This window comes from Salvelinus alpinus, chromosome 29 (genome assembly GCF_045679555.1).
Source record: "Salvelinus alpinus chromosome 29, SLU_Salpinus.1, whole genome shotgun sequence".
Classification (NCBI taxonomy): Eukaryota; Metazoa; Chordata; class Actinopteri; order Salmoniformes; family Salmonidae; genus Salvelinus; species Salvelinus alpinus.
This window is the reverse complement of record NC_092114.1, coordinates 45,180,612-45,201,382: the sequence shown is the minus strand read 5'-3', so window position 1 is coordinate 45,201,382 and position 20,771 is coordinate 45,180,612. Positions and strand designations below refer to the sequence as shown.

At 41.5% G+C, this 20,771-nt stretch overlaps 3 protein-coding genes and 1 non-coding gene across 4 annotated transcripts in view; 1 reads left to right on the top strand and 3 right to left on the bottom strand.

The window, feature by feature from the left end:
• Nucleotides 1-15,292, bottom strand: part of chrna11 (cholinergic receptor, nicotinic, alpha 11) — a 50,647-nt gene extending 35,355 nt beyond the window's left edge. The window contains exons 1-2 of the mRNA XM_071374736.1: nucleotides 15,179-15,292; nucleotides 14,757-14,872 (exon numbers count right to left, since the gene is read on the bottom strand). The gene's annotated coding sequence lies outside the window, so the exon portion shown is untranslated. The remainder of the gene's footprint in view (nucleotides 1-14,756; nucleotides 14,873-15,178) is intronic.
• LOC139559068 (small conductance calcium-activated potassium channel protein 2-like) lies at nucleotides 1,829-15,914 on the top strand. Its single transcript, XM_071374732.1, has 9 exons — nucleotides 1,829-2,689; nucleotides 3,193-3,288; nucleotides 3,592-3,873; nucleotides 4,581-4,702; nucleotides 13,311-13,452; nucleotides 14,094-14,204; nucleotides 14,431-14,558; nucleotides 14,810-14,879; nucleotides 15,195-15,914. Exons 1-9 carry the CDS (start codon nucleotides 1,844-1,846, stop codon nucleotides 15,423-15,425), a joined length of 2,028 nt encoding a protein of 675 aa, XP_071230833.1. The 5' UTR covers nucleotides 1,829-1,843; the 3' UTR covers nucleotides 15,426-15,914.
• Nucleotides 15,915-16,232: 318 nt separating this feature from the next.
• On the bottom strand, nucleotides 16,233-18,460 carry LOC139559074 (small ribosomal subunit protein eS27). Its single transcript, XM_071374751.1, has 4 exons — nucleotides 18,355-18,460; nucleotides 17,504-17,612; nucleotides 17,147-17,257; nucleotides 16,233-16,494 (listed from the first exon to the last, which is right to left on the bottom strand). The coding sequence occupies exons 1-4, from the start codon at nucleotides 18,358-18,360 to the stop codon at nucleotides 16,466-16,468; spliced, it is 255 nt and encodes an 84-aa protein (XP_071230852.1). The 5' UTR covers nucleotides 18,361-18,460; the 3' UTR covers nucleotides 16,233-16,465.
• LOC139559465 (small nucleolar RNA SNORA35) lies at nucleotides 16,753-16,885 on the bottom strand. Its single transcript, XR_011671769.1, has one exon. It is a non-coding gene; the product is annotated as a small nucleolar RNA SNORA35 (small nucleolar RNA).
• Nucleotides 18,461-20,771: the final 2,311 nt, after the last annotated feature.

The following is a 20,771-nucleotide window of genomic DNA, read 5'->3' as shown; positions in this document are numbered from 1 at the left end:
GCTCTGTCAGGAGGAATGGGCTAAAATTCACCCAACTTATTGTGGGAAGCTTGTGGAAGGCTACCCAAAATGTTTGACCCAAGTTAAACAATTTAAAGGCAATGCTACCAAATACTAATTGATTGTATGTAAAATTCTGACCCACTGGGAATGTGATGAAAGAAATAGAAGCTAAATCCTTCTCTCTACTATTATTCTGACATTTCACATTCTTCAAATAAAGTGGTGATCCTAACTGACCTAAGACAGGGAATTTGTACTAGGATTAAATGTCAGGAATTGTGAAAAACTGAGTTTAAATGTATTTGGCTAAGGTGTATGTAAACTTCCGACTTCAACTGTATCTGCGGCATTGTCAAAGTAGCCTTTTCCTGATGAATTATCTTTTGACGAATGCCTTTCACCTGTCTCATTGCATACTTCTAGTAGGCTACTATCTAGATTTGAGTATGTGTTGTATTTTGACTTTACAATACCTGTCTTTATCCTCCTCTCTCCAACCCTGCTTGACTTCCTCTGTTTACTGGAGCTCCATCTGTCACGTATTAATAGATGGAATTAAATGATGGTGAATGTCATTGCTATGACTTTAATTCCAAAACCATTTCCCTCTCCACATTGTCAGGCTAAAGGGTGACATATTTCATAAGCTCGTAAGTATCAGATCTCTGACTCTCAAACCAATTTGATTAATCTGTCATATTTCTATAATCTCCTCCCCGGCATTCATACACAGGACCATCACGCACTCTCTTAGATTAAGTGGGAAATTATCCAAATTGCCACCTTGGCAAGCCCCCATAAAACCCAATAAAATAGTCATTTTTATCACTCAATAAAACTAAATGTCAACTATTCTTCCCTTATTCGACACACACACACCACACAAACACACAAAAGGAGAAAGAGGAGAAAGAACTGTCAAACTTGATGAATAATTCTGTCAGATGACAAATACTTTGCCATGCAACTGGGGGACAACTGAAACTGTGGATCTTACAGTCAGTCATAAGCCTAGTTTAAATTAATATGTCATGATGGACATAACTTAATACTGGAAAATAATTAAATAAAGGAGTCATAATACAATTGATATCCATGGACATATGGTTCATATGCTGCTATATGGATTATAGTTCATAACCTTTACTTGTGTCTGTGGGAGGTGAGCTGGATTGATAGTTATTTCTGAGAGACTAGAGAAACTGAATATATTTTTGTCGTTTTGTCACCTAATTATCCTTAGGTAATATCCAGGATATATTTAACTGATGCTTCAATTCCTTTGTGTGGACTTTGAGGATATTGACTAAAGGACAATTTAAGGAATTTAAAAGGAACAGGGACATTCTTATCCAGCAACGGTGTAATTGAAAACTTATTTGGAAGTAACTGAAATACGTGGAGAGGTAAGACTGAGCGGAATCAACTAGGTTTTAATAGTAATTTGGCAAGAATATTGATGATTGACATGGTAAGATTACCAGGTGCTGCAATCACTTCAATAATTCTAGTGTTTCTAGATAAGTTTTTCCAACAGGTTTCCATTGTCTTATCATATTATCTTCAATGGAAACCCCATAGGGAAATGTCAACCATTATCACAGAGGAAGATTTGTGTTCATGTTTACATGTGAACTGTGAATAGTATGAATGTCTTCTGTGAATCTCTTTGCATTCTGCAGGCATATCAACTCCGCCTCAGATTTCTTTTACAATAGACTGTGTTTTTATATGCTTCCCCCTCATACATTTTTACTGTTTTCACTCCAACTGGCTGCATTATCTCACTTTTGTCTCTTTCCAAACCCCATAAAATATTTCAATCTGTATCAATCCCTAGATGGAGCCCTCTCCCTCTATGAACTTGACAATGCAGAATGAGGAGGATCAACGTCCCCTCCTTCAATCAAAAGTGGTCCCTCTCCCTCCTGTTTTTGGCAACCAGTGCAGAAGGAACCACTCATGTCAAAGAGGGGAAGATCACTCAGTGTGGCTCGATGGAACCCAGTCATCACCCACACTCCCATATTACAATGGCTGCCAATATGTCTCACCCTCACCCCACTCCTCACCCCGAAGGGGAGACAACAAGGAAAAGGTTAGGGGGAAGGAGGTGCACAAGGAAAAGAGAGGCGAGAAGCCAGCAGGAAATGAACAGAATGCTGGGCACAAGGAACGGATTTGGGGTAGTCAAGCCAAAAAGGCAAGCCCACAGAGGCGCCAGCAGGACATGAAATCCACTCAGTCACCCTACAACAGAGTCCGCATGTCTCGTATGGACTTAAGGGAGACAGAAAGTGGGCCACCCAGTGAAGGAGGTCAAAGGCTAGAGGCCACATCAATGGAGATGCAGGTCCGCCAGAGTCTACCCGAGATTATCATTACAACCAAAGACGACTACCAGCCAAAGGACTCCAATCAAACATCCAGCTCCGACAAGAATCACACCAAATCTGAGGCCAAGGGCACCTATGGTGGAGGTGAGGAGATCAGTGGTGCAGAGCCCAAGGATGGTCCCCATGACTGCCCTCACAAGAAGACCCAGAGCATCGGTCATAGGCTGGTCCGGCGAAGGGCGCTGTTTGAGAGGAGGCAGAGGCTGAATGACTGTGCACTCGCTGTGGGGATGTTTGGAGTGGTGGTCATGGTCACCGAGACAGAGCTCTCCTGGAGCGTCTACAGTAAGGTCAGCCTTGGGGTACAGATCTGGGTTCCAATGCGTCATTTTTTTCCTGTATACTTTGCCTGGAGTGCCAGATGGGAGGGGTTTGCATTTTGGGGTATTTTCTGTAGGTTAACTAAGCCAGGCAAGTTCAACTAGGCACAGGTCACGTTTTTAAAATCCTGGGGATCCCTGGGTAATTAATGAGAAATAATGAGTTCTAACTCAGAGAAATGTATTTGAAGGACTTTAGTGTTTGTTGCTGAAGATGGCATATTTGAATGAAGGTTACTGTGGCCAAGATGCAGTCTGAGGCGTGTTGTACTGTAGAGCTCTGTGGACAACGTGCCTTTTAAAGGAAATGTTCCCGTGTTCGCGAAGATTGTATCAATCTGAAATTACCTTTAAATGCGCTACAATGCACCTATGATTGAATCCCAGCTGTATGTTAAAAGAAGGCATATTTGCCCAATTGAAGGGTACTGTATGTTAAGATGAGTGAGTCCACTACATGTTTTCCCCTACAGAGCTCCATATACTCCGTGGCTATGAAGTCTATTATCAGCCTGTCCTCTCTTATCCTGCTGGGCCTGATCATTGCCTACCACATCTGTGAGGTGCAGGTAATTCACTTGTCTGACTACTTAATATACTGCCCATATCTCCCTATTTTAAACAAGCTATGATCCCTTGGCTTAGATTACTTTAAGTCATTCTACTCTACAATTGTTTTTGTTATATGCCAGACAATAGTATAGTAGAGGTTCTATTGCTAACTGGGAAAGAAGATGGTGACAGAGGGCAACCTTGTCTGGTACCTCTCGTTATATAATTTATTACACTTTGACTACACTCTCAGTGACACTGTACTACGTCTATGCTCTAACTCAGATATGGTTTTGTACCCATACTCCCATCACTGTTAGCTCTACATCCACGATAACGGAGCAGAGGACTGGCGAATCGCCATGACAATGGAGCGGGTGACCCTGATCGCCCTGGAGCTGTTTGTAGCGATGGTGCACCCGTTCCCAGTGGGTCTCCCATTGTCATGGCAAGCCATGTCCCCCACGCTGTCAGAGACAGAGCTCGAGATTGTGCTGGCTCTGCCCATGTTCCTGCGACTCTACCTCCTGGGTCGTGCCTTGATGCTGCACAGCCGACTCTACACAGACACGGCCTCACGCAGCATTGGCGCCCTCAACAAGGTTAGAGGTCAACATTGGTCACCATGCAAGTGGTGCAACCTCTCCCTCAAATCTTAGTTACTTGCTTTAATGGACTTGTACACACTCAGTTTGAACATTAGCCAAAATGGATTTGACTTGAAGTTCAGTAGTAAGATCCTCGATACAATGCTAAAGCTGCCCATTGGATTCCACAACACTTCCAGCAGCTACTCACCCCATTGCTAGGTGTTGCATTTTCATGGAATCCAATGATCTGCTTTAGCATTGGCTAGCTGAGCATGCTAACAAAAAAGGCAATTTAATAACAACCAGAAGTATTTAAATCTTCTCGATATGTGATAATTAGAAGTAAAGCTACACATTCCATCCTTGGATTGAGATACTGTACGTTTTCAAGCCATATGTCGAGATTTTGTCTGCACAAAAATGTTTACACAACCATTGTGCAGTATCTCCACAATGCTTTTGTAATATATATATATATTTTTTCAACTTGAGTTTGTTGGGGACACTACAATGACAGTGACACTACATTCTGCTTTGTCTCGCAACCCGCCTCCCTCTCCCACTCTCCTGAGTCTCTACCAAATCCTCCCTCGGTAATTCCTTCCCTTGTTATTGCTTTTTTAACACTGATCAAACTGATGACCTTGAACTTCCCGCTTGGCTTTGCAAACCTCTCCATTCTTACTGTGGATATGAATATTTTTATTACTTGTATCCAGATCCACTTCAACAGCCGTTTTGTGGTCAAAGCGCTGATGACCATCTACCCTGGCACTGTGTTGATGATCTTCAGCGTCTCTCTGTGGCTCATCGCTGCATGGGGCCTACATGTCTGTGAGAGGTGAGTGGCTAACACGGAACCTAAACCGGCTGCGCGCATGTGCCATCGTGCATAAATCTATTTTATCCCCCCATACCAAACGCGATCACGACACGCAGGTTAAAATATCAAAACAAACTCTGAACCGATTATATTAATTTGGAGACAGGTCGAAAAGCATTAAACATGTATGGCAATTTAGCTAGCTAGCTTGCACTTGCTAACAAATTTGTCCTATTTAGCTAGCTTGCTGTTGCTAGCTAATTTGTCCTGGGATATAAACATTGAGTTGTTATTTTACCTGAAATGCACAAGGTCCTCTACTCCGACAATTAATCCACACATAAAACGGTCAACCGAATCGTTTCTAGTTATCTCTCCTCCTTCCAGGCTTTTTCGCCACTGACCTCGTCGTCTTTCAGTCACCCACGTGGGTATAACCAATGAGGAGATGGCACGTGGGTACCTGCTTCTATAAACCAATGAGGAGATGGGAGAGGCAGGACTTGCAGCGCGATCTGCGTCAGAAATATAACTGACTTATATTTTAGCCCATGGCAACGCAGACACTCACGCGAGCAGTGTGGATGCAATAATTGAATAACATAAATTTCTACATTTATTTTGCAACGTTCGCGCATCGGACGCTAGCGGTGTAGTCAGCCTGTAAGAAGGGAAAGGAGGAGATTGAGGAGGAGGGAAAGAGGCAATAGACTTTTCCCGGGATTCATTCAGTGGTGTTAATTTCGTCAACAAAAACAGTGACTAAAATATTATTCAAAAAAAAAAAATCAGTGGCTATAACTGACTAAATAGACCCAGAAAAAAATATAACTAAAAAAAAAAAAAAATTCAGTTGACAAAATTATCTCTGTGACTAAAATCTGACTATTAAATGGACTAGACAATATTTTTTGGCGAGATTGACAGCTTTTCAGTGATAAGCACAATTAATATTAGCAGCACAGCGCAGTTCTGTTCAGCAGTGGGAAGGACGCGACCTGCAAACACAGCCTAAATCAATTGGTGAGCTGCGGTGACGCAAGCGATAAGTGTGGGCAAACAGGCTCCGCTCCGGCTCCGATTTATAGCGGAGCGTTTGCTTCACTAACCAACCTGGTCTCAGAGCATTTCATATTATTCTGTACGTAAGTCCGAGACACTCCATTTAGTATGCTATGTATTAATTTGTGGATGTACATCATCCATTTCGTATGATATGTTATGAATTACAAAACGTATTATATGTTACCAATTTGAAAAACGTACAATATGTAATGAATTTTTTTAATGCACAATATGTGACACATTTCCAAAACTATGATATGTTACAAATTCTAGCTAGGTGGCTAACATTAGTTGGCTAATGTTAGCTGGGTTTAGGGGTTAGGGTTAACGTTAGGGTTAAATTTAGGAGTTAGGTTAAAGGTTTAGGGGAAGGATTAGCTAACATGTTAAGTAGTTGAAAGTATCTGAAAAGTAGCTAATTAGCTAAAATGCTAAAGTTGTTCGTGATGAGATTCAAGCTTGCAACCATTCGCGTTATCCTTTCGTTTTTACCTTAAGTTACCGTCTGTTTTATGTAACCATACCAAATGTAACATATCATACTTGCTTGAGTGTTCTGGAATTACATTTACGAGCCAAGCTGTGTTACAGGGAGAATCATACTTGTGCATGCATGTATATATAATAGGTAATTGTATTAGTTGATTTAGTAGTTGTAGCAGTAGTTTTTTATTAGTTTTATGCCTATTAGTAGCTTTTAAATGTATTATTATTATTTCATTGTTATTATTATTAGACAGTAGTTGCGATATTATTATTGTACGGGAGTGAACATTATTTCTAATAAGGATTACGTGGAGGAAATCGGACTTCTCTGAAATGAAAATGGATAGCCCCCCCTTCAGTAAAATACTGGATCATTAACTAAACCCTCCCTGAACGCTTGAAAAAAGTAGTTACCGTCCCCTATACCCAAAATAATAATTAAAACAAAGTGGATAGCAGAGAACATTTATACCCGTTACCCTTACTTCTTGGATAGACCAGTGGCAAAGCAGAAATGTTGAATAGCGTACAGGGCTGTGGGCCAGAAGGTTTCAGGTACACAGACCACGGTGGACAAAAGTAGGAGTGGAAAGATCTCCTTTATAGTAAAAACATTGCATTAATCTATCATCATATTTGCAGGTCCGATCATTTTTTTTGTTGCCCTTTTTAAACAGTTCATGCAATTCTACATAATTTTACATATTAGCTGAATCTTTTTTAATACCACACAAATTACCGAAATAATGACTAAGAATGGACAGAGATAGGCCTTTGTGTTAATCTTATCATATTTCCCGATGCCAAATCATGCCAAATCAATCTTGTTTGCAAATAAATTGTCCCTGTTTGAAAATAATAAATCTGAGACATCATTAGGAATCTGAGCATGGTACTTTCAAAAGTTAGGTCTACCTTTCCACCCCAGACAGAGTAGGCCTACCGACGCAGAAATGTGTAAACTTGAACTGCTGGCTACTCTTCTTCCGTGGCTTAACCCAACGAGAGAAATTCACAAGTGTTTCCCTAAAATTTGTCTGGGTTTAAACATCTTCTATTGTACAGAAAATGAATAGTTTAATCAATTGATTGTGCCAGAATTAGATTATTTCCCAAGCAAAGTCATTGTTTGTCTCCTTGGCTATAGAAAGTTGTAGCTCAGCCTCTGAATGTCAAAGAAACAAAACTGATATATGTATTCCCATGTGCATCGGAGTCACGTCTTTCCCGTGTATTTTACAGCTTGTTTCTAAGCATAAAGCATCGCGGACCAAAGCGCTGTTAAAGATGACTTTATATAATCGGATTCGTTTTATTTTCTTAAAAATCTTAAACTAACAAGTGGTTGGCCTGTGCTTTTTGCCATTTTCTTTCATAAAATGTAGGCTTATGGCATACCTTCTCATTAACCCCCCAATTCGAGTCTTGGTTTTAACTTCACAGCCCTTCACTGACACGAAGATAGGCTATTTAAAGAGTGCATGGTGGGTGAAGGAATTGAAGAACAAATATATGGATAGCCTAATTCATCTGGCAAACAGGTAGGCCTACCTCTTATTTCTAAAATACGAAGAAATAGGCTCCAACACAAAGCCCTATTGTTAGTCTAATTAAAATGAAGATGGTTGAAATTAATTATGCGTACATCTTCGCACTCTCTTTCTGATACTGAACAGAACACAAGCTATATGCTAGTCCACGTGCGATAAATTATTTTCTGAAGAAGCCTTTGACTCCTCCTGACCTGCCACCTTATACCTACACAGCACAGCCATTGGTTACGCAGAACCAATGTTGATCAGCTAGAGCAGGGTTCGAATATCCATTGCAGTGTGTAATGCAGCCTAGTTGTATTTACACCATCCCAGCAGCTATCTAAGAAATATAACTGCTCTGTGCTTCTCCGAGCATGTACTTCATTGATCATTTGATTGAGACCACACAAATAACCTGTAGGTGTACTTGATAGTGCGCGCCCAGCGTAGAATCAGAGATGAGGGGTGGCACCGGGCACACATCGCTATACAATGCATTCGGAACCCTTGATTTTTTTTCCAAATTTGGTTACGTTAAAGCTTTATTCTAAAATGGATTAAATAAAAAATGGTCCTTATCAATCTACAAATATTAGCCCATAATGACCAAGTGAAGACAGGTTTTTAGAAATGTTTGCAAATGTATCACAAAAAAACACAAAAAAAAACTTTATTTACATAAGTATTCGAACCCTTTGCTATGAGACTCGAAATTGAGCTCAGGTGCATACTGTTTCCATTGATCATCCTTGAGATGTTTCTACAACTTGATTGGAGTCCACCTGTGGTAAATTCAATTGATTGGAAATCATTTGGAAAGGCACACACCTGTCTATTTAAGGTTCCACAGTTGACTGCATGTCAGAGCAACAACCAAGCAATGAGGTCGAAGGAATTGTCCGTAGAGCTCTGACACAGAAGCACAGATCTGGGGAATGGTATCAAAACATTTCTGCAGCATTGAAGGTCCCCAAGAACACAGTGGCCTCCATCATTCTTAAATGTAAGAAGTTTGGAACCACTAACGCTCTTCGTAGAGCTGGCCGCCCGTGCCAAACTGAGCAATCGGGGGAGAAGGGCCTTGGTCAGGGAGGTGACCAAGAACCCAATGGTCACTCTGACAGAGATCCAGAGTTCCTCTGTGAAGATGGAAGAACCTTCCAGAAGGACAACCATCTTTGCAGCACTCCACCAATCAAGCCTTTATGGTAGAGTGGCCAGACGGAAGCCACTCCTCAGTAAAAGGCACATGACAGCCCTCTTGGAGTTTGCCAAAAGGCATCTAAAGGACTCTCAGACCATGAGAAACAAGATTCTCTGGTCTGATGAAACCAAGATTAAAGTCTGGCCTGAATGCCAACCGTCACGTCTGGAGGAAACCTGGCACCATCCCTACGGTGAAGCATGGTGGTGGCAGCATCATGGTGTGGGGATGTTTTTCAGAGTCAGAGACTGGGAGACTAGTCAGGGTCGAGAGAATGATGAACGAAGCAGAGAGCTTCTTGATGAAAACCTGCTCCAGAGCTCTCAGGAACTCAGATATGGGTGAAGGTTCACATTCCAACAGGACAATGACCCTAAGCACACAGCCAAGACAACGCAGTTGTGGCTTCGGGAGAAGTCTCTGAATGTCCCTGAGTGGCCCAGCCAGAGCCCAGACTTGAACCAGATCGAACATCTCTGGAGAGACCTGAAAATAGCTGTGCTGCGATGGTCCCCATCCAACCTGAGAAAGCTTGAGAAGATCTGCGGAGAAGAATGGGAAAAACTCACCAAATACAGGTGTGCCAAGCTTGTAGCATCATACCCAAGAAGACTCGAGGCTAAATTGCTGCCAAATGTGCTTCAACAAAGTACTGAGTCAAGGGTCTGAATACTAATGTAAATGTGATATTTCTGTTTTTTATATATACATTTGCAAACATTTCTAAAAACCTGTTTTTGCTTTGTTATTATGGGATATTGTGTGTAGATTGATGTGGGGGGAAAAAACTATTTTATTAATTTTAGAATAAGGCTGTGACGTAACAAAATGTGGAAAAAGTCCAGGAGTCTGAATACTCTCAGAATGCACTGTATAGCCTAATAAGCAACTAATTCTAAAACACTGAGAAATGTCTAATTTTCATGAATTAGAAATGACATGATCCTCCCCTGGACTAGATTAAATACTAAACTCTCCCCTTGACCGAAATTGAAAAAGCATGACCCTCCAGCTACCATTCCGTAAATTTCGATCCATCCTTACTAAGTATTGTTTGTTTGTTTTTTTGATTTCGGACATTCTTGAAAACGAGATGCTGCATCTCAAGAGATTTCATCCTGCTAAATTTCTAATAAATAAATACATTTGGTGGCACAGAAAGAAAGGAAAAGGGATAGCAAACTATTTATTGACTAAATTCCCCTTGCCACTACACTATATCTGACTGGGTAAATAACTTTATTTTGAGTTAAAGCTGCAATATGTAACTTTTTGGGGGACCTGACCAAATTCACATAGTTATAGATCTGTCATGCTCCTTGTAAGCAAGTCTAAGAAGCGGTAGATCTGTTCTATGTGCACTATTTCTTTTGGTTTTATACACCAGCTTCAAACGGCTGAAAATACAATATTTGTGGTTATGGAAAATATATTTCACAAAGGCCATCAAATCAAAGGTTATAAAAGTATATATAAAGTTGCTTTTGACAAAAATGAAAACATGTCACTTTGTCACTTTCACGAGGTTGGAGTAATAACATGTTCAACTACTTAAGACATTGGCTCGAATGTAGGTTGTGCCTTTAGATGTCGAGAAAATGAACATCTAAGGAATAAGCGTCACGTCTGGAGGCAACCAGTCACCGCTCATCACCTGCCCAATACCATCCCTACGGTGAAGCATGGTGGTGGCAGCATCATGCAGTGGGGATGTTTTTCAGCGGCAGGGATTGGCACTACTAGTCAGGATCGAAGGGAAAGATGAACGGAGCAAAGTACAGAGATCCTTGATGAAATCCTGCTCCAGAGTGCTCAGGACCTCAGACTGGGGCGAAGGTTCACCTTCCAACAGGACAACGACACTAAGCACACAGCCAAGACAATGTCCTTGAGTGGCCCAGCCAGAGCCCAGACTTGAATCCGATCTAACATCTCTGGAGAGACCTGAAAATAGCTGTGCAGCTGTGCACCTTCCAACCGTACAGAGCTTGAGAGGATCTGCAGAGAACAATAGGAGAAGCTCCTCATACAGGTGTGCCAAGCTTGTAGCGTCATACCCAAGAAGACTCGAGGCTGTAATTGCTGCCAAAGATGATTCAACAAAGTACTGAGTAAAGGGTCTGAATACATACAGTTGAAGTCGGAAGTTTACATACACTTAGGTTGGAGTCAATAAAACTCGTTTTTCAACCACGCCACAAATTTCTTGTTAGCAAATTATAGTTTTGGCGAGTCGGTTAGGACATCTACTTTGTGCATGACAAGTAATTTTTCCAACAATTGTTTACAGACAGATTATTTCACTTATAATTCACTGTATCACAATTCCAATGGGTCAGAAGTTTACATATACTAAGTTGACTGTGCCTTTAAACAGCTTGGAAAATTCCAGAAAATGATGTCATGGCTTTAGAAGCTTCTGATAGGCTAATTGACATAATTTGAGTCAATTGGAGGTGTACCTGTGGATGTATTTCAAGGCCTACCTTCAAACTCAGTGCCTCTTTGCTTGACATCATGGGGAAATCAAAGGAAATCAGCCTCAGAAAAATAAAATTCGACCTCCAGAAGTCTGGTTCATCATTAAGTCTGGTTCAGAGATGAACGTACTTTTGTGCAAAAAGTGCAAATCAATTCCAGAACGACAGCAAAGGACCTTGTGAAGGTGCTGGAGGAAACAGGTACAAAAGTATCTATATAAACAGTATAACAAGTCCTATATCGACATAACCTGAAAGGCCGCTCAGCAAGGAAGAAATTGCTTCAAAACGTCCATAAAAAAAGTCTGACTCTGGTTTGCAACTGCACATGGGGACAAAGATCGTACTTTTTGGAGAAATGTCCTCTGGTCTGATGAAACAAAAATAGAACTGTTTGGCCATAATGACCATCGATATGTTCGGAGGAAAAGGGGGGTTGCTTGCAAGCCGAAGAACACCATCCCAACCGTGAAGCACGGGGGTGGCAGCATCATGTTGTGGGGGTGCTTTGCTGCAGGAGGGACTGGTGCACTTCACAAAATAGATGGCTATATGAGGAAGGAAAATGATGTGGATATATTGAAGCAACATCTCAAGACATCAGTCAGGAAGTTAAAGCTTGGTCGCAAATGGGTCTTCCAGATGGACAATGACCCCAAGCATACTTCCAAAGTTGTGGCAAAATGGCTTAAGGACAACAAAGTCAAGGTATTGGAGTGGCCATCACAAAGCCCTGACCTCAATCCTATAGAAAATTTGTGGGCAGAACTGAAAAAGCGTATGCGAGCAAGGAGGCCTACAAACCTGACTCAGTTACACCAGCTCTGTCAGGAGGAATGGGCCAAACTTCACACAACTTATTGTGGGAAGCTTGTGGAAGGCTACCCGAAACGTTTGACTCAAGTTAAACAATTCAGAGGCAATGCTACCAAATACTAATTGAGTGTATGTAAACTTCTGACCCACTGGGAATGTGATGAAAGAAATAAAAGTTGAAATAAATCATTCTCTCTACTACTATTCTGACATTTCACATTCTTAAAATAAAGTGGTGGTCCTAACTGACGTAAAACAGGGATTTTTTACTAGGATTAAATGTCAGGAATTGTGAAAAACTGAGTTTAAACTGTATGTAAATGTAAAATGTCTTTTTTTTAAATAAATGTGAAAAAATTCTAAAACCCCGTTTTTGCTTTGTCATTATGGGGTATTGTGTGCAGATTGATTAAGATTTTTTTTTATCCATTTGAACAAAATGTGGAAAACGTAAAGGGGTCTGAATACTTTCTGAATACACAATTAAAATGTGACTAAAATTAAAGGGCATTTAATTGACTCAAATGGCCCACTGTTTTTGTCATTTTGACAATAACTACAATTAATCATTATTTAAATGACAAAAATGTGACTAAGTAATTTTGACACATATATCCTTGTCTAAAACTAGACTCAATTTCTAAAAAGGGCCAAAATTAACACGGATTCAAAGGCGTGTTGCGCACTACACTACAGATAATGCGCCTTTTAAAGGTAATTAATACTTCAGGCGACGTCTGCAGCATTTACCATTGCAAACGTCGGGGAAATGGCATTTAAAAGACTCGTTGTCTGTAGTGCAGTGCGCCGTGCTGGGACGTGCCTTCGATTTAATCCCGGCCTTGGTGACTATATGACTTGGACCAACCTGTACTGTGACTAATATCAGATGGGCCCATCATAAGCTCAGTCAGTCATATCAAAAATACAGTCAAAAATCACACTCCTAGACAGAAACTAGTTTTTTGTTAAATGTTAATATGGTAAGAGTGGACAAGACAGAGGAAAAGCTGAACCATCATCCCTCCCTTGTCCTCTAGACACCACAACTATAAGGACCTGAGCAGTAACTACATGGAGGCCCTGTGGATGGTCTCGGTCACCTTCTTGTCCATTGGTTATGGGGATGTTGTTCCACACACCTACTGTGGCCGCAGCATCTGTCTACTCACTGGGATCATGGTAAGCAGTTCGGCAAAATAGGAAAGGCAAATGCACAGCTGAGTTGGCTCGTTGCAGGTGCCTGGGAATAATTTGATGAAATCTTTAAAAGAAAAGAGAAGGGGGCGGGAATCATTGTAATTGTGGTCATTAGCATACTGTCTTCTTTTCCTTAAAGGCCCAATGCAGCCATTTTTATCTCAATATCAAATAATTTGTGGTTAACAATTAAGTACCCTACTGTGATTGTTCTCAATTAAAATAGTGAAAAATAAACAAAAATGACTTCTTAGCAAGACTAATATCCCAAGCAAGAATTTAGCTAGGACTGTCTGGCAGTGGTCTGAGTGGGGAGGGGAAAACTGAAAACTAGCTGTTATTGGTTTGGAAATCTCTATCTTATTGATCTATTAACTAATTTACCGCCTGGTGGTGTCACCGGGTAGGCCAAAACTCCATCCCACCAAAACAGGCTGAAATTTCAGGTGGTCTTTTCAAATAGCTCCTACACTAAAAGGGCATTATCATAATTTTCACAATTTCATAGTATTATTCCAACTCCCAGTGTGGAAATAAAACAGGAACATCTAGTTTTTGATTGCGCTGGGCCTTTAACCTTTTTTGTTTTGTTTATTTCTCTCTCTGTCACACACACACACAAGGGGGCTGGTTGCACAGTGCTGGTGGTTGCCGTGGTTGCCAGGAAACTGGAGCTGACCAGGGCAGAGAAACACGTCCACAACTTCATGATGGATTCCCACTTTACAAAAGGGGTAAAACTCACCTGACTTAACATGTGAATGTATTCAATAGTGGTCTTTGGAACCTTGACTTAACATATGTGAGACATTCAACGTTGACCTGTAGAGTTGTATGAATCATGGACTGTGTCTCAAATGCCAACCTATTCCCTATATAGTGCACCGGTAATAGGGTGCCATTTGGGATGCACACATTGAAAACTGAGTGTTGGACAAGGAAACAATTGTTCTCTTCCAGATAAAAATTGCTGCAGCAAATGTACTTAGAGAGACGTGGATGATCTACAAACACACCAAGCTGGCCAGGGAGAGAGACCACTGCAGAGTACGCATGCACCAGAGGAAGCTGCTGCTCGCAATCCACCGGTAAAGCACCATTCAAAACACACTTCCCCAAGTAACCCACCAATCAGCTTAGATATTCCCCTCTGAAAAGCCAATGAGGTTACACTTTACACCACATGCACAGGGGTGTTAGAACTCTAGAACTTGTGAAAACCTCAACTGTAATACAGAAATGGTCATTCTCTGTTCATCATGAATTATATTTTCAATTTGTTTTACCTGTCCTGTGATTATGTCTGAATGTTAGAAATCTTCCTGTGTGTTCACCCCAGGCTGCGTGATGTGAAGATGGAAAGGAGGAAATTGGCTGACCAGGCCAACACGCTGGTGGATCTCTGCAAGGTGAGAGACAGGCACAGTTACCCATTAGGTTCACCCACTACTGTTGCAACAACCAAATATGACCAATATTCTAGGCCACTACTAGCCTGGACCCAGATCTGTTTGTGCTATCATGTCAACTCCTTGTCATGCCAAATGAGTGACGAGGAGTTGACATGGTAGCACAAACAGATCTGAGTCCAGGCTAGGCCACTACTGTTGCAACAACCAAATATGACCAATATTCTAGAGAAGGGAGCAATCGACGATCTTCTAAACATTATCGCATTGGCCCCTCTCATTCTCAGACCACTCTGCACCTTTTTCCCCATGTAGATGCAGAATCTGATGTATGACGTGCTGTCAGAGGTGAGTGGATGTCGAGGGGACCTGGAAACACACACAAACAGTCTGCAGCAGAATGTGGAGGAGCTGAGAGAAGGCTTCAGGACCCTAATGCCCCTCCTCTCCAGTACCCTCGCCACACAAAACGCTTCCATCCGCCACCTGCTCAGGGAGAGGGAGGAGCAGGCAGTGACATGGAGCATGGCAGGGCAGGATAGGTAAGATGGCAAGAGAGATGCAAAGTGTATTGTTACAGGGAGAGGTAGAAAGAAAATGAAGGGCAAAAGTTGGGATCAGGATAGGATTTAGATGAGGATCTTCAAGATACTTTATAGAAATAACTATTCAAAGTGTACGTAAAGAATGTGTCAAAGCAATAAGGGATGGATTTTTTTCTTTTTCGAATTACGATGAGCCAACATCCAGACTATATGCAGTACTGATAAGTGACCCATACTGGCCAAAAAAAACTTTGTGAAACTAGTCTTGATTTTAACATTCTCAGAATTAAACAAAAAAGTATTGTTAGCCAGCATGTGCACTGAATGTTCTGCGCGTCGTAACTAATGTATTTGTCATTTCACAGTGATAGGTAGATTGGCATGATAGTATGTGGTGTACAGTATAAAAGACCATGTCCAGTAATAACCAAATCTGTTTACTGAATTGTATAATTTACAGTAAAACATTAATAAATGAAGTTACATCTTTCTTGTCACAAGTCAGTTAATTACATATGACATTGTTCCTTATGTATTTCCTTGAAAAAACGAGCACTCACTTTACTGTAACAGGCTATGAACACAGATGCCAGTGGTCGAGTTTCTGCCCAACTACATGCGCAGGTGTTGCGTGCCACGTCATCCAATGTACCGCTGGGAATCAGATTGCTTAATCATGTGTTCAACAGAGATCTTAAATACGGGTCCCGGCGTTGTAATTTCTGGCATACGTCTGCAATGAAGTCAGAACAGCATTTCCATGACATCATAGGCACGGAAAAGGGAACAAAAGTTGAAACCACCCCAATTCTTTAGCCAAAACCATATTTTATTAAGAGACTGGGTTGGAGGGTTGAGTTACAGCAACAGAGTGGACTATCACAGAGTACTCCCGTCTGGTGTCCAGACGTCTTGAGCACTTCTAGATCAATCCGCTGTTTCTTGGATGAAGTGACTGCTGTGTCGAGGCTGGAGTCGCTGAAATCAACCTGTCCAACCCCTCCTCTCCCTTACATCTCTACCAGGGCATCGGGAGTACAACTAATGCTGCTTCCTCCTGAATGAGCACCCTGATGGAGAGAGAAAATGACAGTCAGGCCACAGACAATGGGGGCATTACCGCTATACACGACCACTGATCGCACTACAATCTGAATGATTAAAGTAGCAGGACAGTGTTCATTCATTTGGTTGCATATTTACAGCATCTAGTGCTAAATAGTCTACATGGCAGGAAATCATTCAAAATCTGCTATGGCCATAGTAAGGTTACGCAATGTTGGAATCCAGTGTACTGCAACACCTAAATAATAAGTAGCACCATAGCATCTTGTTCTCAGCCTTCGAAAGGGGAGAGCCAGTGGTCTAGCCCTACCCTTCTGCAAACTGAGATTTATCATCTGGCACTGGAATGAGACAGTACAACCATTGGTGTGGCAGTCCAGTCACTTGACAGTGCAGTCAGGTCATTTGATAAAGATATGAGCCATTAACATCTACAGTGAATGTGACAAGTCTGTCTGAATTAATCTGTGCTAATATCAGCCAGTCAAATTACTATTCATTAACATAGTAACTGGCAATAGGACCAACTACATCAATAAATATTGACATGCTGTACTTAACTGCTACTACCCGAGTTGTTTTTCCATAGACATTAAATTATTAGAGACTATCCACTCTCCAACATGAGTTGGGAGACAGAATGCTGAGACTACTGACCCTCTGTGAGACGTGCTTTGCCGCCAGTGGGCTGACACAGAACTGTGGAGCAACCCACACACAGCACGACCGTCTGGGCGTGGCTGAACACAGTTGTGATCTTGTAGCATCCTGAGGGAAACAGAAAAATACAATCTTAAGACCAACGTCATTCGTGCCTGGGGGTGTACTCATAGTGTACACCGTAGCAAAGAAACTAAAACAAGTGTTTCTTATTGGACAAATACTAATAGGTCCCGCCCCATTTGCTTCCTAAGGAATACAATGTTGTAAGCACTGACTCATTAAGCTAGTGCATTCGGATAGACAAGGTGGCCCTTCAAACATGAGTCCAATGAAGGAAAGAGCTGGATCTACCTGGGCACTTAACATCCATGAAATAGGAGTTAGGGCTCTGGACGAGACGCTTCTTCTTGTGGCTCCTCTTCTCCTCCTCAGGGGATGGGTGCAACAAGTCTTTTGCGAGCTGCAGAAGAGTAGACAAAAGACTGCTTAAAACATTACATTTAGTTTGAGTAGTTAGGACTACTGTTTACAAGTGACAGACCATGCATTTAAATTTGTCAATAGCAGACCCCCTTATCCAGAGAAAACTAGTGGATGATACCGTGATGTAGCTATGTCAGATACACAACCCACAATCGGTGTTGGCTCACAGCCAGTTGAATTACATTGAAATCGAATCACATATCAACCATTCAAGCTTTGTTGAAATTGACATCAAAATAGGAAAATTGCTGCGAGTGATACTGCCAAGGAACTGTAATGAATTTGCGATCCAAAACCTCATAACTACCACCCTGAACTCTTGCTCACTGGATTAGGTAACGTCAACGCTGACCCTTGTTCGAGGCAAAATAATAACACATGTTCACTTGGGATTTGAGCAGTAATTGACACTACATAATCTACTAGTACACAAGTCAATAGTATGTTTAACAGTGGCCGCTATTGCACGTATATATTTAGACAATGTTCAATTTTCAGGTGACTCTCCATGTTTGCGATATGCAGGCCGCCATCTTGTATCACAATGCGCGCGTATGTGAACGATTGTGATAGCTACACCTCGGCACTGAATAGGCCGACAGAGCTAAAACACACAACAGTCAGTACTCGCATTATTATACATTACTGACTCCAGTATTGGCATCTAAAGCCCCATATGAACGGTTAAAATTGTGATTATGTCAGGCTCCGATACTCACTGGCATGTTGGCGAGGAAATAGCCGCTGCCGGAAAGGAGGCATTGCCGGAAACAGTAGGTTCATATTGACACTCATTTTGTGCACCGGCCGGAAGTGAGTGAATTAGAGGAGGTTGGAGGACATATTTGTAAGGTCAAAACACATAAGCTGTGTTCGAATACTCATACTAACCGTACTATTTATGACGTGAATTGAGTATATAGTATAGTTATCGATCATAGTATGGATATAGTTAGTATGCCAAAAGTTCCCGGATGTCATACTAAATTCGCAAAAATACGAAGTATACACGCAGTAGACACTATTTCCGTATTTTTAAGGCCCATAATACAATTCTTCAGAAATGGGCGTGGCTTCACAATGTTTTTAGAGTTGAAGAAAATGGCAGAAAATATGCCACCAAAGTCCAACGAGAGCGGATACAAATTAATTTCTTAAACTAGTTATGACAAATGTTAAGAAAATGTTGAGCAATGTAATAAAATAATAACTGTTCAAATAGGTTCTCTGATCCACCACAGCAGACGACACAATTCTGTATACTTCTGGCCCTTCTTTGGACACCGTGTTAACAACCTTCCAGACGAGCTTCAATGCCATACAACTCTCCTTCCGTGGCCTCCAACTTCTCTTGAATACAAGTAAAACTAAATGCATGCTCTTCAACCGATCGCTGCCTGCACCTGCCCGCCCGTCCAGCATCAACACTCTGGACGGTTCTGACTTAGAATATGTGGACAACTACAAATACCTAGGTGTCTGGTTAGACTAAACTCTCCTTCCAGACTCACATCAAACATCTCCAATCCAAAGTTAAATCTAGAATTGGCTTCCTATTTCGCAACAAAGCATCCTTCACTCATGCTGCCAAACATACCCTCGTAAAACTGACCATCCTACCGATCCTTGACTTCGGCGATGTCATTTATAAAATAGCCTCCAATACCCTACTCAATAAATTGGATGCAGTCTATCACAGTGCCATCTGTTTTGTCACCAAAGCCCCATATACTACCCACCACTGCGACCTGTACACTCTCGTTGGCTGGCCCTCGCTTCATACTCGTCGCCAAACCCACTGGCTCCAGGTCATCTACAAGACCCTGCTAGGTAAAGTCCCCCTTATCTCAGCTCGCTGGTCACCATAGCAGCACCCACCTGCAGCACGTGCTCCAGCAGGTATATCTCTGGTCACCCTCAAAACCAATTCCTCCTTTGGCCGCCTCCTTCCAGTTCTCTGCTGCCAATGACTGGAACGAACTACAAAAATCTCTGAAACTGGAAACACTTATCTCCCTCACTAGCTTTAAGCACCAGCTGTCAGAGCAGCTCACAGATTACTGCACCTGTACATAGCCCATCTATAATTTAGCCCAAACAACTACCTCTTCCCCTACTGTATTTATTTATTTATTTATTTATTTTGCTCCTTTGCACCCCATTATTTCTATTTCTACTTTGCACATTCTTCCACTGCAAATCTACCATTCCAGTGTTTTACTTGCTATATTGTATTTACTTCGCCACCATGGCCCTTTTTTGCCTTTACCTCCCTTATCTCACCTCATTTGCTCACATTGTATATAGACTTATATTTCTACTGTATTATTGACTGTATGTTTGTTTTACTCCATGTGTAACTCTGTGTTGTTGTATGCGTCGAACTGCTTTGCTTTATCTTGGCCAGGTCACAATTGTATATGAGAACTTGTTCTCAACTTGCCTACCTGGTTAAATAAAAGTCAAATAAATAAAAAAAAGTTTACGTTATGTGTTAGCTACGCTATCCTTACGAACTAGCGTTACAGCAGTGTGTACTGGTACTAGTTACCTAATAATATTTTTTTTTTTTTTTTTTTTACCTTTATTTAACTAGGCAAGTCAGTTAAGAACAAATTCTTATTTACAATGACAGTGTACTGGGGAACAGTGGTTTAGCTGCCTTGTTCAGGGGTGAAACAACATATTTTTACCATGACAGGATGGGGATTTGATCCAGCAAACTTTCCGTTACTGTCAAACTCGCTGATGAATTTACCAACATTCAACACCAGTTGAATATGGATGGTGTCAGTAAACATTGGCAAAAAAAGCTTAATTAAATTGTTGCCAGCAGCACAGCTACAGTCACCAACGCTCTGGATAACATGAATACAGCCTAACCAGCAATGCCTTGGGCAGGAAAAATGGTCAGAGTGAGGTGTTCTCTCATTTGTGTCTGGAAGTAGCTAACCAACGTTAGCCAGTTAGCTTGGGTGCTTGACTGCCGTTGAACGCTCGGATCAACCCTACTCCTTGGCCAGAGCGTCCAGTGTGCTATCTGAATTTATGAACAACAATCTGACAAAGCTATGGGTTTACAGACGTCCAGAGTGCACTCTGACACTCCAGATTGAATTTAATAACACACTCAAAG

Excerpts from the sequence above, each read along its gene's own strand:
- LOC139559074 (XM_071374751.1), bottom strand. Across the intron at positions 17,258-17,503 it reads CATGGATGTTAAGTGCCCAG|GATGCTACAAGATCACAACT; the intron begins GTAGATCCAGCT and ends TGTTTCCCTCAG. Across the intron at positions 16,495-17,146 it reads CAAAGCACGTCTCACAGAGG|GGTGCTCATTCAGGAGGAAG; the intron begins GTCAGTAGTCTC and ends TCTCTCCATCAG.
- LOC139559068 (XM_071374732.1), top strand. The coding sequence starts at position 1,844 with ATGGAGCCCTCTCCCTCTATGAACTTGACAATGCAGAATGAGGAGGAT. Across the intron at positions 2,690-3,192 it reads CCTGGAGCGTCTACAGTAAG|AGCTCCATATACTCCGTGGC; the intron begins GTCAGCCTTGGG and ends TTTCCCCTACAG. Across the intron at positions 14,559-14,809 it reads CTGCTGCTCGCAATCCACCG|GCTGCGTGATGTGAAGATGG; the intron begins GTAAAGCACCAT and ends TGTTCACCCCAG.